Source organism: Streptopelia decaocto, assembly GCF_964273445.1.
Source record: "Streptopelia decaocto genome assembly, chromosome: 2".
Taxonomy (NCBI): Eukaryota; Metazoa; Chordata; class Aves; order Columbiformes; family Columbidae; genus Streptopelia; species Streptopelia decaocto.
This window is the reverse complement of record NC_138655.1, coordinates 121,227,035-121,246,015: the sequence shown is the minus strand read 5'-3', so window position 1 is coordinate 121,246,015 and position 18,981 is coordinate 121,227,035. Positions and strand designations below refer to the sequence as shown.

General features: G+C 42.0%; 1 protein-coding gene across 5 annotated transcripts in view; it reads left to right on the top strand.

Moving 5' to 3' along the window:
• Positions 1-18,981, top strand: part of RBMS3 (RNA binding motif single stranded interacting protein 3) — a gene marked incomplete at its 3' end in the record, with an annotated part of 709,654 nt that overhangs the window by 260,930 nt on the left and 429,743 nt on the right. For 2 of the 5 annotated variants that reach the window (XM_082045373.1, XM_082045374.1), the window contains exon 1: positions 2,439-2,966. The exons of the other annotated variants lie outside the window; for them this stretch is intronic. In XM_082045373.1, coding sequence (XP_081901499.1) covers positions 2,892-2,966 — 75 coding nt within the window. In that variant the 5' untranslated portion in view covers positions 2,439-2,891. Of the gene's footprint in view, positions 1-2,438; positions 2,967-18,981 lie in introns of those variants that run through there. 5 annotated transcript variants of the gene reach the window in all.

Below are 18,981 nucleotides of genomic sequence, written 5' to 3'. Positions count from 1 at the left end.
TACAGTAATCAGGTGACATAGCTATGGACTTAAAACAATTGCCACGGCAAACTTGCATGTTCAAATAGATCTCTTGGTCAAAATGTGTGGTTTTCTACTTCCTTAGCATTTCTTTTTATCTCCCCCTATACACATAGGCTTTTTCTTCCCCCAAATCTGGTTACATCCACTTCTACAAGCAAACTGCTTAGAAAGAAAAACTGCCTTAATATCCTGAGGGAAAAGTGAGAAGGTGGGGAGAGAAGCACAACAACTTAATTCTGACAGTTGAAAGAACAATCTGAAAGTTGTCAGGCTCAAAGTATCACCTACCCTCAAGTAATCACTATTCACTTCTGCAGACACCAACCCTCCAACAGTCTATTTCACCCTCGGGGAAAGCAGGGGGAGGAGAAAAAAGAGTGTAAGCAAGAGTATCACTGGAGTATCACACACTACGGTGAGAGGCAGTGCATACAGAGCTGAGCAGCGATATAACCCATAGGGCTGGGAGCTGGGAATCGCAGGCTTCTCCCCTTCCTATCTTTTCTTCATTCACCTCTGATCTACGCTTCTAAGAGACTAAGTGGTCCTGGCCAGCTTGGACTTCAGTAAGAATTGAAAATAATGCTTTACCTAGCCTGGCCTTTCTTCCAAGTCCATTTCAGCAGGTTTGGAAGCTGGGGTGGTGGCGGTGCCCACAGTGCTCCTCTGGGTGGGCAAGAGTGACAGGTTAATGCCTGTACAGTGCTCTGGGAACAAAGCGCTTGTTTTCTAAAAGTTTTTCTCCTGAAACAGGGGGAAAATACCTGTGTAAGCATGGCATGCTGTTCCCACTGTATGGCACAGGTCTGGTACCTAAATACCAATAATTAATAATTCTTAATTCCGGAGATGAAAGCACAGTGTCTCTGTGTATACTACAAAGATACATAGGCAGTATTTTGAGCACATGCGCGGCTTCCCGCACTGCCCATTTCTTTCAGCTGCTTTCTTTTGCTTGTGAACTAACTGGCTATGGGGCAGCTATAGGAATCCATTAAAAAACCCTCTGCTTACAAGAACAGCAAACTGCCAGAGTAAAGCGTGATATTTCCATGTTCCTGTCATGTTCAAGCACGTGCCCACAAACCAAAACACAGCTGGCAGGTCTAATTTTAGCTCTACCAGCCTTGAGAAGTGTCCCTTTAAAGAAATTCTTTTTATAATTTTTTTTCTTTTTCTTTTTTTTTTTTTTCTGAAGCAATTTGGTTGATAATACAGCAGCTGACAATTCTGCTGCAATACTACTGATGATTTAAATAAAACCAAAAAGAAACTGCTGTCCCACTTTTTTTTTCCCCCAAAAAATTTATAAATAGGCAAAGCCACTGTAGAAAGGCCCAGGAATTTGATGACGTGTTAAAGGAATATGTGACTAAAAAAAAAAAAGGAGAAACGCTGGGATTTGTGTACAAGAGGAAACATTTTGTTATTCACGCACTTTTACTGGTGATTTATAGCGCTGTTGCAAGCCATACTCTTCTTTTGAAGGATAAATATTTGGGACCCCTGTGCTGACACAGGTCCCTCACTCCTGGGATTTGTGGCTTCCACACCTGGTCCTCACCTGGGCCCGGGGGGCGGCGGGGGGGACGCCGTGGGGTGGGCGGCTGCCGCCGCCGGGGTTGGAGGGGGGCGCGGCCGTTTTTGGGGGAAACGGAGCCGCGGGTAACTTTAGCGGCACTGTGGTATTTTCACACGTCTGGCTGAAGGCGCCCCTAAGTCAGGGCGGGCGAGTTCCCTCTTAACCCTCTTCCTCCATTTTGTTCCAACTTTAAATAAACCCAAGTCTTATATAAGCGGTCTAACAAAGTATGTATTTAATATGTCTGGCCCCGGGTCGCCTCTCCGCCGAGCGCCGGATGACGGTACGGAGCAGTTCGCTGAGGAGGGGGCTGGGGGAGGACGACGACTTCCCCGCTCGGCGCCCAGGCTCCGTGACCTTCCCCTGCCTGTTCCTTAAAAAAAAATAAAAAAAAAAAATTAAAAAAAGCGTTGTGGGGCCTCTCTTCCCCACACACACCCCCCGGCGTTAGGATTCCCCGAGTCCAGGGCGGCTTTTCGGCCGGGCCGCGGGCAGCCGCGGGGGCGGGCGGGGGCGCGGAGGCGGCCGCGCGGGCCTGCGCCGGCCTCCCGGGGGAGCGGCGCGCCGAGGTCCCTCCCACCGGCGGCGCGGCGCGGAGGGGGTTTGAATGAAAGACAGGACGAGCCCTGAGCACCATGTCACTCCGTGAGGGAGGCAGCGACAACTAGGCTGGGGAAGGCTTTTCCCTCCCCCCCCCCTTTTTTTTTATTTTATTTTTTTTCTTTATTTTTCCTTTTTTTTTTTCTTTTTTTTTTTTCTTTTTTTTTCTTTCCCTGTTGTTGTTGGAAGGGGGGTGGGTGGGGAGCGAGAGGGGAGGGCTCGAGAGCGGGGCGAGCCGAGGAGAGGACGAGGAGAGCGAGCGAGCGGCTCTGCGGAGGTTTTGGAGTTGCACTGTCTTCCCGGCTCCTCTCGCAGGACGTTTCCCTCCCTCCCGCGCCGGGCAGCGGGCACCGCCGGAGGCACGGTGCTGCCAGCGGGGAGGCGGGCTGCTCCGCCGCGGGCAGCCGGGCAGGGGGCTTCCACCCAGCCAGCCCCGCGCACACACACCCGCACCCCCCACGCACCCCTCCAGAACGCCCCCCTCCTCCCCCCACTCACACATATATGTGCGTGCGGGAGCGTTTTTGGCTGCGCTGGAAGTAGCGCACGGTAGACGGCGAGGAAGTCTCGGCAGCCTCCTCCGTCGCCCGCGCTGTCAGGAATAGCGGCGTGAGAGGAAGAAAGGCCCTGGGGCACTACACCCTGCCAACGAGTTCCCTGCACCAGCCAGAAGGACTCCAGCTACATGGGCAAACGCCTGGACCAGCAGCCAATGTACCCCCAGTACACCTACTACTACCCCCACTATCTCCAAACCAAGGTAGGGTACGGCGGGGCCGGGCGCTTGGCGGGTGATGGAGAGTGGAGCGGCGCAAATTGCGGGCTCGCCTCTTCTGTTTGGCGATTTTTTTTCCGTCGCTTCCTCGGGTTTGGTGTCACGCAGAGCTGAGCTGGTAGGCAGAAAACAGGCGTGAGAGAGGCAGGAAGGTTACTGTCTGCCCTTGCCTTCAGTTCTTTATTTAATTTAATTTAATTTTATTTTTTTTCCCAAGGGCTGTTGGCGTCGGCTAATGCCTTTTATTGTTTGTGGAGACCGGTGCAGTTAACGCTATCGTAACACCAGGCAGGTAGTGTGTTTATTATGGCATAGGATAAAGATTGCTCTGGACAGCATCAGGCACGAAATGCTGTTTTGGTGGCTCTTTCAGTGACCTCTACAGTGTATTTGGAGCTTGAAAGCATTTTGCTGTTAGAAAAGCTGTCTGTGGCAACTCAAACTTTTAATCAGCTGAGAAGGAGATGCTGTGGAGCTCAGAGGAGAGCTTGGATCTAACAGACTGTAAATCTGGTGGAGTTTGTTTCAGTGCATTGGGCTGATTTTAATATTTCCTTAAATATTGAGGATGATACAGCTATACTCTGTTGCATTTAAAAGGTCTAGAAATAGAGGGTAGACACTTCAGGAGAGCGTATTAAAGCGCGGACTTTCTTTTTCTTTATATTTTTTTTAAAATGCCAGCAGACTGGAAAGCAGGCCTGCATCTCTTAAAGAGGCTGAGTGAAGTCAATGCTCCCTGGCCATGAGTTAGTTAATTAAAGCTTTATTTTTCTAATGCCATTGTATAATGGTCTGCTCTCTGAAAAGATTTCCTGTGTGACCAAGGGACAGTAACAAAAGAAATCCCAAAAACGAAAGTTTGCAAACCCTGTTAGGACACTGTATTGAAAAGAAAAGAATTTAAGAAATTAAAAAAAAAAACCCAAACCACAACTGTTCTGAAGTGTGACCTCACAGCCACAGATTAACAGTTTCAGTCAATAAACTAATGTCCTTTGGGGGGGGGGGAATAGGCAGGGTGAACATATGTGCATATGGCACTACATACACACATACACATGGCGCTTCGGTGGCAAATTTAACACATGGGACATTTGACATGTGCGTCTGTGTGTGGTGAAGTGCCACAGGGGAGGCTGACTTCTCCAGACTTCTGGTTTGGAGCACGTTGAACTGGCTGCAGTTCTCTGAAAGGATAAGTTATATATCCTTGTTAATAAAATTATTTTCCCATTAATGTTTGTAGCCTGGTTGCTGCATAACTAATTGTCAAAACTGTGATTCAGGCTGATTGGAGTTGTGATGACACCAGAACCACTCAATATGATTACAGCCTTGTAATTCATGGCAGGGTTACCTCTCGCTTCTTCGCTCTCCTGTTTATTCAGTGTATTGTGCAGATATTTTTTTTTTTTGGTAGAAAATTTAGCCTTTTTTAATTTTCTATTTTGGAATGATTTTTTTTTTTCTTCCTTTCAAGGTCGATCCAAATTGCATTTTACCTTTGTGACCATTCAGAGTGTATTGTTGCTGTTGCAGCAGCAGCCCGTCACTAGCTCGACTGCAATATTGCCTATAGCTTTAACTGTTTGGGGGATTGAGGGACGCAGACTGATGCTATTCCTCAAAACCTGGCAAGCCAAGGACATGAAACAATTGATGGTATTTTTTTGAAAGAACAATGGCCTCCAGTATTGGAGGAGAAATATTGGACATTCCATGCCTTTTACTCACGTAGCTTGCGTTTTGCCAGTCTCTTTTTTTATTTTTTTATTCCGCCTTATTTTTTTTTCCTCAATTTTTTAACTTTGTAAAATAAGCTTTTTGAAGAAATTAGCGTTGTATTTGAGATGAAAATAGCAACAATAGCTTTTCCATACCACTGCGTTTCTTTTTTTTTTTACCCAATACTTTAAAAAAGAAATTAAATGCACTTTTATAGCCGGTATATAAAATTATCAACCCTGTGAAAAGTCACGTGTGTCTGTCATTGCATGTATGCATTATTATTGTAAGGACAGGTAAAATTTCCAATTGGTGATACATTTTATAAGGCATTAATTTTTATTTTTTTTCCTTGCTGCACAGTTTAGTGCATACATAAAACCTAAATAATAAAGGCATATCAAATACAAATATATACACAGGCGTACAAGTATTTTTCTTCTATAGACCTTAAGAGTTTAAATTAGTGCAGACAGGCAGCATCTGGATTTTGTTACCTTAAAACTAGCCATCAGCTTCTGGGACATTTTAAAGCAGTTCGATCCATTGTATGTCTAAAGCTAATAGTCGGGCAATCAAATATTGTTGTGGTGAAAAGCTTTATCTTTTATCATGCCTATTGGAGCAACACATATTAATAAACCCCTATATGATTCCAGCTGTCCTGTGAACTCCGGCTTTTTGTTTTCCTGAAACTGTTCTTTGTACAGAGCATGGTAGGATTCAGCTCTGCAGAAAGAATGTGGTTTTATGCTCATAGTCATGCACACTGGGGGGGGGAGATGCATTCATTTGTAATTAAGAAAGAAATTCTAGGCTTTCTTACAGTATTTGCGTGCAGCTTGTGAAACGCAGAGTGGGAGCAGGTTAAACGGGCAAAGTTTGGAAATCCGTGTTCCTCAGCGTCTCTGGGTGAAGCGCTGCTTTTTCTTCGCTTGTTTGGTGAAGTTGTCTCAGTTCTCCTTTGAGAAGTGCCGCGTTACTGTACATCACGTCCTGCTCACGGGGCAGCACGGAGCTGTGCAAGATCTCGGTCTACGCTCTGCATTTGTGTCTTCTAACATAGCCTGCACGTTGCTGTGCAGAAGTGGTGTAAATTAATAGCTATATGGGTAATGGGATTATAAATAGAAAAAAATGGATTCCATATGCTTGTCTGATTGCTTTAAGTTTTTAGTGTTTTGTGGCCTTTTGTGGAACATGAAGCACAATGCTCTGTTATTCAATTTGCTTGTGCTCCTGCAACATCAGATGCCACCACTGAAGCTAAAATTTTAACTGCAGGTTTGGACAAACCTGTTGTCATCCAATAGTAAAAAGGGGTGGAGGGGAGGTCCATTTTTAAGAGACAATTGCAAGGAATTTAACATGTCTCTTGAGGACTAGCACTGAGTTTGAGGAAAGACACAACGTTATTTTCTCATTGTGGCATGAGGCTGTCTGACAATGGCAGTTTGAAAGTACAGTGTTGGAACTTCTTTAGGCAGATCCTGGGAGCAGAGTCTGCTTGTCTCAGGAGTTTATTTCAGAATAAATGTTTTTGCTTCTTGTTGGAAGTGAAGGATAGTCTTGTGTTCTTGCTGCAAATAATACTGCATGGAGGTGGTTCAGCTCATGTGTATCTCATGAGAATATACAGTAGTTTTTCATTTGATTTTGAGACATTAAGTAAATTTTCTTAGTTGCATCCTTGCTGATGGCATAATTACTCAAACAACTGTTTTACAGGACTATGTTATAAATGGTTGCGTATGAAACAATAATGATGCCAAATCTTGCATTGTGGTCTGAATTTCTTTCTTTAGTTTCTTGCTTGCCAAAGCAAATTCTTTTCTCTTTGCCATTTTGCACAGATGAAAACAAAACTAAGCACCATGAAATATCATGTAATGATATGAAAAACAGGGGGAAAAAATCTTAACTGAACTATTTGAATATGTTTGAAAGAATCTCTTCAATTTAGTAGATACTGTGTTTTATCTTTGTCCTCTGCAGCTTACGATTAAACCTAGCGCTGGGGTAAGCGCTCTCTGCAAACAGCCTACTGAAACAACCTGAATCACTTGAGTCAAAAGGAGGAGGTGCCACAGTTACCTGCCAGCGGGAATTGTTTGGTTTACAATCACTGTACCTGCATTTGGGGTAAAAATACCCCAAGTGGAGAGGCAGCATTTATTGTACCCATGATAGCTCTTCAACGGTATGCCTGATGCACATGTAAACACATGCAAAAGGAAGAAGTGTGATTTCCCAGTGCTGACGTGAATAAAAATCCTGTCTCTGTGGATGTGAAAAGTGCACAGGCTGGCCCGCAGGCAAGAGTGGCTTAATGAGCATGTCTGTGAAGTGACAGATACGTGCCCCAGCTGAGGAAAAAACAATTGAGGAAATTCAAACAGGTGTACTCGGAAGAATTTAAGCTTAACAGAGTAGTGTTACAGGTACATGTTTGGGTGTGCATCCGTGTTTTGCTGGGTTTCCTTTTGGCCATTTTTAAGGCACGGAGGAATCAAGGACCTCTTTCAGTTGCATGCCAGGAGCATACCTCCTTCCTTGCTCCATCAGCCTCTTCTTGAAAGCGTATTTTTGAAATCGGCGCAAAACTCTTGCCTCTCTTCACCTTGTACCTACCAATTCTGGGCTATTTTCTCACTCACGTTTCTGTTTAGCGAGTTTACCGCATTCCCCCCTTTTGGCCATCTGGCCATACAGAAGGCCTTGAAGAAAAGTGTTCCAGATACGGAGCTGCCTGACAGGGCTTCTCTGGCTGGTAGTGTTCAGATTGTGTTTGGTGCCTGGTGTGAAGCAGAGGTCAGGTGTAAGGAGTAATTCATCAACCACACACTGATTTCAGGCTGCATTTCCAACCATCTGCAGCTTGGATTGCCGCCAGAGCTCAAAAGTCTAGCTGGAGCCCATGTGATCGTGCCAAAGTAAAGGCAAACACTTGCAAACAGAGAAATGCATTTCGAGGAATGAAGTTCATTCGCACTTAGCCCTTGTGTGATTCAGTGCATTGCAGTGTGTTTTAAATGCATCCAAGCGCTACCCAAAAGAAACACAAATTCGTTTAAATACCATTTAAAGATATTTAAGGCTGGCTGTAATTTTGACAGCAATATGAATATCTTAACTCTTGTATTTTGCCAGTTGCTTTAAACAATAAGGAAGTTATGTTTCTCTGGAAAATGCAGAAATACATTAACTCATTTGTCTTCCATTTCTGTTTGCCATTTATCCTTACAAGTCTGGATAAAAATACTTTTGCTGCTGTAAGGGACACCATGATATACATTAAAATAATGTTGAATTTTGTAGTTGATCTTCCTTTCCTGTGTTGTCTCAACGCAAGTCTGTTTAAATTTAAAACAAACCAAAACCCAACAAACCTACTGTTGGAAAGAAAAGTAAAAATTTTTACTCTTTTTGAACCTGTGTTTATTACTGTATGCTACAGAGATTTATTTTGTAATCATGTATTTTACTTGCATAACAAAAGATGGAAGGTACAAGCATTTGCCGGATTAGGTTACATGGATCTTACTGTGGCAAATACTGTGTGTTAAGTTATACTTTAGAACGCCTTATACAAGGTGCACCTTTGAAAGTCGAGTACAATGCTTCAGAACTGGACTGGTTTGGTTTCAAATGCATGGGGGCCTTTCAAAGCAAGCATGATGGTATATTTGCACTTTAATTTAAGTATCTTGGTAAAAATCATCAGACAGTTATTTCTTAAATTTCCATGAATTAAAAACTAGATAAGAAAAGATGTGTTCCAAGCAGGATGCCTGAGTTCATTTCAGGTCTTGCTGTAAGTAGCCTGGATAGTGTTCCCTTTGCATATAATTGCAAGCAGGGCTTTTTAATTATTATTTTTTTTGGTGTGGGGGAAGTGGGTTTGTCACTATCTATACTCCAGGCAGAGACTTCAAGTTCACTTGCAAACAAGCCCATTCCGGAGTGTCCAGGAAGAGAGGCGGATTTTTGTTGTTTTTGTGTGTTGTGTTTTTTTGTTTTGTTTTTGTTTTGTTTTTCTTGAAGAAAAGTCTTTTAATGTTAGAAATTTTATGTAGAGGAAAACGGTTGATGTGTCTCCAGAACTTGCTTCCAGTGCTGCATTAAAATTGTGTTTTGTAACAGTCTCATCAGCTACAGCTGTATGTGATTAAATAGTGTAATATCAAAAGCATGTGTGAATAAGAGCTTTTATGATATAGTTGTTCCATACCAAAGACTGCAGATGGGCAGGGAAGGGAGATGGAGAACAGTGATTTACTTGGATATTGTCATAGCCTGTATTGTGAATGTTTATGTAGTGATGTTTCTCAGTTGCTTTTCCACTCCTATAGACAAGATTGAGTGATGGAGAGAAATTTAGAAGGAAACGCTTTCACGCAAAGGGCTAGTCTAGATGAGCAGGTTATCGGCCTGAGAATGGTGTCTATGCAGAATGACACAGAATATTTTAAGTAGCTGATTAGCAATAATATTGAATAAAAGTTACAGTGAGAGGGATCTGTTCTGCTTCGCTTGAAAAATGGATGAAGGAGCTTCAGTTGTATTCAGGAAGGCAGAATCAGGCCCACAAAGCACATGTTGTTCCTGTGGCAAAACCAAATCAGCTGAACAATATGGAGATTAAAAAAAAAAAAAATAGAGATTACAAAAGAAATGCACTATCTATCAAAATGATTCTAAATTGTGCAAGTGGGTGCAAGTGGTATTTAACAGCATTTTGGGTTTTCTGTGGCTATAATTTCTATTTAGTATTATTTATGCTGATGTGTACATTTAGAGAATGATCAGCAAAGAAACAGGTACTCTGTGTTTCTGTCTGTTGCTTTCTCTGCTTCAGTTGAGATATGATTTATAGATGGTGGAAGTCTAACTGCCATAGAACTCTCACGTGGAGCCAGTGCCTGTAATGAACATTAGCAGTTTCTGTGAGAGAGAAAGCATGGTTAATTCACAAAAAGTAAAGAGTAGAGCAGAGAGCTGGTTTTGCTTGTCTTTCCATAATTCTTAAGATAAAAATACTGTGTAGCCTCTTTAAAATTTGAAACAATTCAGTTTTCTATGTAGGTCTTTTCAGAGGCTACAGTGTTTCCAAAAGGAGGAGGAAGCAGAGGTTGCTTGTCCTCTCCCCAGTTGCAGATCGGAGGCTCCTGTTGGATCCCTCAGTCTTTCTGACTTTGTTGGTTTACAGCAAAGTCTAATCTTTTCCTCTAGAAGTTTTTGTTAGTGGAAAGACATTTCAGGCCTTACAGTGTCAAATAAGAGAAAAAGATTTTTTTTCCTACTTTAGGATGCAAATATAATATATATATAAAAAAAATATATATTTCTTTTTTTTTTTTTTTTTTTTTTTTTTTTTCCCCTTCTCCTTGTCTTCCTTGTTTGTTTCTGTGCTTGCTTGCTTGCAACCATGGCAGGAATAAATTCGCCCTGCTTATTTGTTGTTAAGTCAACCTCAGTATCAAGCATTGTCATTTATTTAAAAAAAAAAAAAAAAAGTAAATATTTACATTTTTAAGTGTTTCATTTGTGGTAAATTTATGCAGATGAAAGTGTTTGGACAGATTTTTCTGTAAGGGTTCCTCTGTTAATTGTATTGACTTCATTCAAATGCAAATGAGTGAAATAAACCACCTGACGTTTATAGATCATAGTAGAAGCCTGAAGACGCATAAGATTGCATGTTTATCGTGTAAAGCTCTCTGATATTTTGTTCCTCATTGATGTCTTCATGACACATGTTTTATGGATGATACCATGTGGTTGATGATGATTTATGGGCTGTCATGTAGTGGAAGTGATGTCACTGCGATGTGATTCAGATTTATTCAAGAAGAAGAGTTGTTGAACAGATTTGAATACCCCCCTCCCCAAGTATAAATCAAGCAGCAGTTTGTTCTTATTTTGTGAGTTTGCTTTGACAGACCGAGTCCCGAAGCTGCACCTAAATACTCCGCTGCAGAGCTGGCAAAGAGGAGCGGGAGAGTCTTACAGGTGGACCATAGCACGATGGTATTTTATTTAACTGGTTGTTCATTTGGCTCCTCTCCCTCTCCCTTCCCCACCCCCTTGCACAGCCCTTCCTCTGCCCAGCTATATTTAGAGCCCAGCCAGGCTGAGCCGCTCCAAGCTGAGCATGGAGGCTGCGCGGGAGCCTGACCTTTCCGCACCCAGCCTCGCGCCGGTGGGAGGCGGCAGGGCTGGGTCGACCATCGCCTCCCATTTGACTTGCTTGCGAGAAGCTCTTTGGTTATTCGAAACAACGTGTGACACGATCTAGTTGCCTTCCTGGGTGAGAAGCTGGCCGCTGTCACCCCAGGGTTGCGGGAGGGCGAGAGGCAAGGACTGAAGGTGCAGTAGATGGGGGCAAAGGGCTGTTTTGGACACACGGTGCCAGAGCTGGCAAAACCTCGAGGTGGTGTGTTGGTGACCTGCGAGGTTAAGGGAGATGAGGGGACTTCACACGGAGGCATTTCACCAGAGGAGGAGATAAGGGAGCCTGATGTACCGCTACATCACAAAAGGATTTTAAAGCTACGTATCCATAGTTACAGCAGGAGAGTTAAAATCTAGATTTCAGGGACTCACCTGGTGTAATGTCCTCCTTCCCTTTAAAGAAGAAAGTATTTGGCAGTTCTTAAAGCTGGAATGATGTGCCTGTGTGAATTCCCTGGTGCTCAGAGTACTGCCTGTTTAAAGTTTGCTCTATTTTTCCCTCTTGTTCTAATTTTTCTGGCTGTGGAAAAAAAATGGCATTGCAATTCTTAGCCATATAAGGGACTTGTTAGTTTCTTAATGTGGTTGGGAATTGTTTCTCCTTTTGGTCTTCAAAGGCTGTTGCTGCTGAGTTTGCTTTAAAGGGAAGGAACTGCTTCTTGCTTAGACAAAGGCTGAAATCCTTATTTCTTTCTCGCATGTCTCTGACCTTTTATTGGGGGACATGCATATAAATAAATTCTGCTTGTTGGTATCGTGCAAGTTGATGGATGCTCTTACGAAGGGAGAAGCATAATGGGAAATGCAGTCTTCATTTCTGTTCTCTCATTTTCTAGTGATGAATTTGGTCTGGTGCCAGTTAGTAAGTACATGACCTTTTCCCTACATCTTTAGATTCATGACAGGGGGTGTCAGAGCTGTGTTAGTTATCTCTCGTTTCAGCTTTTAACAAACTATGAAATATTAAAAATGAATTAGGTCACTTGGAGCTCAGCTAATATGTCTGTGATGCAGGGTGGTGATTTCATATTAATGAAGCATAACACGCAGCTTAAAATACAAAATTCAGTTTTTCATGAACGCAAAAACAGCAGGGATTTATCGCTCGTAAGTCAGAATATTTTATCTTGAAAATATTATCTTTTCAAGGCAAACCAAACAAGATATTTTGCAAAGATGGTATTATCGGCAGCATTCGTTTAGTGTTCATTCTGGAAAAATCCTATCTGCCTTTCAGCCTAATTAGAGCTAAGTTTTTCAGTGTATTTACTTTAAGATCAAAACTGCCGACAAGACTTTTTTTAGTATCAGCTGAGATGTGTCTACACAGCTGTTGATGTTCTGCTTAGCTGATACACACAAACTGATAATCTACCATATGTAATTGAATGGTATAATATATACCCATTTCGTGTGCAAATGACACTTCTGAAATTGTTTAGTGGAAGGGAGACTGGTGATGATGAAAAGAGTTGTGAAGGGTACAATGAATATGGTAAAGAACAGGACCAATAGCTCTTATAAAAGTCCTTGCCTGGTTTTGCATTCACAAAAACTACCTTCAATACCGCTCTATACCTGAAAGACATCAGAAAAAAAAAGTTGGAGGCACTGCGGTTCTTCAGATGTTTGACAAAGCGTGCAGTAGGACTTGTTAAGCTGAATGCTTTACCTAGGCTGTATTAAGATGACGTTTACTGTGTCAAGGTAGAGCTGCACTAAGTACGGTTAAACAATCCTTCGTGAAAACAAGCATAAAGCAGACATATTGCTGTGGCCTTTAGCAAAGCAGCTGGGAGCTTTCTGCCTGGGAGAGCATTGTACTCACTGAATTTTGTGTTTGTGCTCTTTGTGTCTCTTTGGAGGTTTTGTATCCTGAAGAAACCCAGGAGTTGATGCAAGTATTTCCACTGAAAGCGTCCCTTTCTGGTGGTGCTGGCTGCTGGTGCAAGATGGGGTAATAATAAATCTGGCTGATGTGTGGTGACTCCAGGATGGCAGTAATGGCCCACGCTGATCCCACCTGTCTGTTGTTGCCTCACGGATACAAGTGTGCAATGCGCTGAATCATCTTGAATTTTGAGATCGCGGCTATAATTCCTGTCTCTAGAAACAGCTGTGTGAAAGCTGTAGAATACTGGCCTGCCAGGACACACTTGTTATCTGTGTGAGTTAGAAACCTCACTGACCACTGAGTTTCTGCCTTATATCTCTGCCATTTTACAAAATCACTGTAATTGTCTACAGTTATCCCCGCGCAACGCACAATTTCCTGTAGTTTGAAAAGCTGTCAGCATAAGATTGCCTAAACTTAATAGCATAAACATTAATTTACTGTGTTAGATGGGTTATTGGGTGTTTTTAGCATGCATAAGTCTGGTAATAATTGTGTTGGGCAGAGGAATAAGTTTTGTTTCATTCATTTTCTACCCTGTTTTTACTTAAATGGATCCCTGGTGATGGTAATACTTAGCGTGTAGCAGTCATTTCAGTTTTCAGAGGGCTGTATAAACATTAACTAATCTTCAGAGCCCATTCTGAGAGGTGCCTTGAACACCTTATTTGCTCATGTAATGGTTGCATTCAAATAATGGCCTCAGCCTCCACAAGCCTGTACTAGATTATCAAGAGTCTGGGGATAGACTTGTGTAGCATCCACACCTTCTCTTTCTGGGCAGAACCCAGAGGTGGGCAACATTGTTTCTGCTCTGTGAGCAAATGCAGTGTGTGGGTATTGTAAGAGTAGAGGCAAAGCTGGGAAAATAAAGGGAAAAGATTTGCCAAAGGTGGCATGTTAATCTCTGTTTATTTGGGAGTGCTGAGTACCCAGAATCCAGCAGATGGAGGTCTCCAAAACATTTGAAGCCAGACCCAATAGGACTCCTAGATGGGGCATCAAGGATTATGGAGCACTTTGAACAATCGCTTACTTGAAGTGAGCGCCTGAACCAACCTAGCTGGTTCAATGTTCCACCTTCCAGCCCTTGAGCCCTTTGGTTGAAGAAGAGAAGTGGAGTGGGGTAAAAGGACACACTTTCTGTAGGAGAGGAATTCCCTGTTGTTTCAGATTTGGGCTGCGCTCCTACTAAGGAGCCTGAGTGAAAAAGACATTTGTTGTGTGTGACCAGTGATATGAGGGGCAGATCAAGGCCCAGCTTATGCTGTTGTAGAGATTCAAACAGTGCTTGGCCTAAATTTTTCCAGAAGACATAAAAAGCTTAATGGACACCTGGATAAGCTTGTAAAGGACTGCTTCATCCTTCCAAGTAACAGAGGAAAGAAACTCTTTCAAACAGTGCCTGTGCACAGCCCCCAACCTCATGGGCCTTTGCGGAGCCTCCTGTCAGGCACTGATGCGAAGACTATTTGAAATGTTTGTCAAGATTTGATCAGCATCATGTAAGGACTGGTCTGTGTTCAAGTCCTTTAGAGTAATTTTTCCAATCTATAGCACCCTATTAATCAGCAAGGGAATAGCAAAGAAGTTATTTATGGGTAGGTGTTAGCTAAATAGTAGTTGATAGATACAAATTAATCAGAGCCAACTGGCTTTGGTTTTCTCATGCCTGATGTTGCGTGTCTTGCCAGGACTTATTTTAGATTTTTTGTTGTCATTACTTTTTTTATTCCTTTCGTCTTGGCTTGTAACATTATCATATGTGCTTCCCTTCTTGTTGTGTAGGAAGTAGTTGTGTTTTTAAAAAATATGGCTTGTTTGACTCAAAGGTACAATTGAGTATGGGAGAGAAATGTATGATATTCCTGATCCTGATAACTTCTTGTGTCCCAAGGATTTTGTTTTAAATATGTGAAAACACTATGAACAAGGGTTGATTATCGGTGTTTTTAAAGCAGAACAAGGAACTGTGCCAATGGCCACAAAGATGTAGATTGTGATTTTATAGTGTGTGTTGAGGAATGAAGTATGACTGCCATGCTCCAACAACAGCCGTTGAAGTTGACTGCATTTATGCTTCGTCTCTCCTGGTCTTTTAGTAAGGGAGTAAATTATTAGTTGTTTATTATTTCTTAACCTTCAGTGGGTGACTTTCTGTCTGTGCTGGTCAGCTGTTTTGGGGTAGAGATATGTGAATGTTATTTCCTTCCTCCTCTTTCCCATGTTCCCATTTGCTCTCAGGAGAGATTGTCAGGTAAGTTCATGCCTTCTTTTAAACCAGCCAGAATGACAAAGAGGTGATCCAACACTTAGGTGACAAGGATAGACCTTTAAAAGGCTGAGGCCTCTTTACCATTTTCTTTCCATTTTGGAATATTTTTTCCCTCTTTTTGTTTTTTGTTTTTTTTCCCCCTCTTATCTCTTTCCCCTCCCCCCGCCCCCCCATCCTTTTAAGAGCTCTCCTGTTTGTCATTTTTATTTCACCTAATGCATATGTGTATGTCATGGTGCTTGTTCTGCTGTTGGACTCTCACAACTTTCTTAAAGATATTGCAATTTTATTTCCTGACCCAGTCATACTCTTCCCCTCTTAATTTTTTTTGATGGTATACTGTTTGCAGACCGCCTCTGACTGTGCAGTTCTCTTGTGCTGAGCTGCATACAGAACCGGGGTAAGAGAGTCCCTGCCTGTGGGAGTTTATGAGCGATGTAAATAAGGCAGCCTCACAAAGGTGGGCAGGAAAAAAGCAGAGAGAAGTGAAGTGCCTGGTGGGAGGTTGCATTGCAGAGCAGTGCCAGGACCTGGATGTGGTGGATGGTAACTGGTGTCTGTTTACTAATGTGTGCTACTCCATCACCTTGGGAATGAGTCACTCTACCTTCCCAGTTCATGCACGGCTGAGGTTTTTTTTTTTTAATTTTTTTCTCTAATATTTAGGGTAGCAGTTGCATGCGTTCAGTTCACAAAGACCTTTATGTTTCCCTGGGCTTTGATTTCTCCATCTCTGCTGTTTGATGGCCAGTCTCCCATGCACTGCTGTCTGGCAGATTTTGGGTGCTGCCAGCCAAGCCAGGGAAGCCGTGGTGTGGTTCTCTGGAGTTGCCCGTCTTGGTGTGCTGACACTTCAAGAATAGTCTTAGCTGATGTTGCTGGCTGGCTTCATGGGGAAGGAAATGGAACTGGACAAAAGAACAAAGCAGCCGAGGTCAGTGTGAGACAGCAAGTCTATTCCCAGCAGCAGAGAGCTCTAGAAGTATCATGGTGTGCAATGGCTGGGGGCTTGGTGAGGACTGGACTTGGTCTTTTTCTTCATGCTTGCTTCTCATTTTGTTAGGGCAGTAGCATTGTGAGATAGCCATGTTTCCAGTGGCTGTTCAGTGCTTTTAAAAAAAATAAATACTAGGGGGGAAAGGGATGCATATGACTTGCACTGCAGCAAGTTGGCTGCTGACAAATGTTATGCTGAAATTTCAAAGGGACAGTGCTTTGTACAGTAGCTTGGGGCCTTGAAGTCAGAAGTGCTGGTCACCTGCAGCTCCTATTAACTTCAACTAGAACTGTATGTACTTTGCACTTTTGAAGACCAGGAGCTCCTTAGGGCTTAAATGTTACATTTTTTTTTTCTGTAATAGCAGTTACAAGCTGTCAGGGAAATCTTCTCTCAATTCTACTGTATTTTTTGTAGGGGGTGAAAAAAGGGAGTTGGGAGACCAAAGGAAGAACTTTTTTCTTCCCTCAGAGCAGTGATAGAATGTATTTCCAAAAGCAACTGCGTCTGTATCTCTAGACAGGTAACACTTCATATTGTTTGCAGCATAATGTTAATGATTTAGATAACTTGGTTGTTCATTTGCCTTTGGCAACTTAGATTGGATAATGAGGATGGACATAATTTCTTCCCTTTTACCTTTTTAATTTTTAAAAATCTTGTAGTGTTTGGGAAAGAAGCAAGGACTGTCAGGAAATAATTATTTGCATAGACAAGGAAAAATGTGACAGAAGCTTTTGTAGCAGTTATGTGGAGTTTATTTTTAGGAAACATGTGTTTTGAAAAATACTCACTGCTTTGGTCTACTACCAGCTCTCATAGTTAAATTAAGTGGTAGGAATTTATTATTCCTAAAGGTACTTTAGTTCAAAAGGAACTAAATTTTCGATATGTGTGTTTGTATATGTACTAATTTTTATCTCCCTCTAGATTGCAGTCTTCTAAAAAACTTGGGATATAACAAGTGGCCTCACCAGGGCTCCCTAGGTTTAGGTGTAGGTTGCAGTCCTGAGTGTATCATGAGTTTATAGAGTGAGGTTTTGGTGTTAACATTTAGGTGATGATCATTAACTTTTTTTTAATTAGACAAGTATTTTGAAATTCTGGGTTTGCATTTCACATAGCTGCTGAGTGCTGCTGTATTTGTTGCTTACTCAGCATTGGAGTGGGAATATCCCAAAGCAGCCACACAGAGGAAAAACCTGTGCCTGATCTGTTGAGTTGTATTAATGTTCTTCCCATTGTTGCCTGTGGAAGCGATTCGCTGACAAACGGGGTGCCCACGTTGGGACACTGATTGCTTGGAGATGTTCTCTCCATGGGGCCCCATCCTGCCCTCTGGGTGTGCTGGAGCATCCCCACCCAAGCAGCTCTGCTGAAACCCCAGCATTGCAGTTGCGACGGGGAATTATTCAGTGGGAAGAGGACGGGCAGAATTTGGCCTTTAGGAAAGAAATTTCATTTTGTGAGCGTATTACAAACAATAGAGAGTTAAGAGATGAAAAACTGCCACTACATAGAAAAATAATACTGTTTCAATTTAAGCCTTGGTTTAGTAAGTTTTCCTGGAAAGAAACTTGTTCCTAAGGGCATTTTATCTATTTTTCTCTCTCTCTTAGGGTTTTATACTGCTACCCATCACTGCAGTATCTGAACGCTTTCTATATAGAGATTGATAGCAACTTTGAAGTCCCCAGTGAACTCTGCAATCTTTGGCACATCTTTCTTTAGGTGGTTGAGAAAATCTGTTAGGTGAGATTTTTCAGATAAAATGTTAGTTTTATTTAATTTTACATTATAATAGCAAAGTGGTTTTTAAAAAATTTTTGCTTTGGAATATGTTCTTAAAGTTTTTTAATTTTTTCTTCCTCCTTCTTTCTATGATTTTACTGAGGTTCTGGGTACAAGAAGCGCCAGTCAGAATATATTACTGACTTTTAAAAATGTGTTTTCCTAAATGTCACATCAGGCAGATAAGGGGCAAGTTATCAAGTATCTAATGTTACAGAGGTTTTCTTTTTTCTTTAATGTTATCTAGACTGTTTGAAAATCATTCAAATAATATTTACATTTTTACAGGTGATGCATAGCAGTCTGTATCAGCTCATGAGAACTGTTAGATGCAGTCTTTTATCTGTTAAAATTATTTGAGTAAAAGTAAATGTTTAAATTAGTAGATAGGAATAAATTCTTAAAAGTAGCAAGGTTACAGTGAAGGGATTTACTAACTGGTTTGGATATTCAGTTCTGAACCATTTCAGTATTAGTCTTGTGTTGCTAATCTATCGATCCCGCTATGTAATCTGTCTGTTTAAACAAGGTACTTAGTCTTCCCAATTTCAAAGGTAAATAAAAATAACATCATTGCTTTCTCTCTCTTTCCGCTCTGTCAGAGAAATACCTTGATTAGTTTATACTTAGTTTATATGCGTGGGTGCCTTCCTTGGATACAAACAGTAAGAAATTTTTGAAGAAATTCAAGTTGTAGAGATGAGCCCTATGGTTAATTCAGCAGATGACTGGTTCTGTCATCATTTCGTTGTTGTTTTTCTTTTTTAACCTCATGTGATTGTGAGCTCCAGATATTTGAGCAAACTCATAGACCTGTCCTGCTGCCAACATTTATGAGCACCTCCCAATTGCACCCTAGTGAAGACAGATGTCTGTGGTAACTTTTGACTGAGAAATGGTGCTGGTGGTAGCTAGAGGGAGTTGAAGGTAAACCACTGAATATTAAGGCCGGGATTTGAACTAGACTGCCTTTAATGGGAAATTTGTGGAGAAGGAAGAATTATCATAGAGCCCAGGAGAAATGAGGGGAGCAGGGCGGATAATCTTGCAGTGAGAAGTTATATTTCCTCTGTGCTCTTGA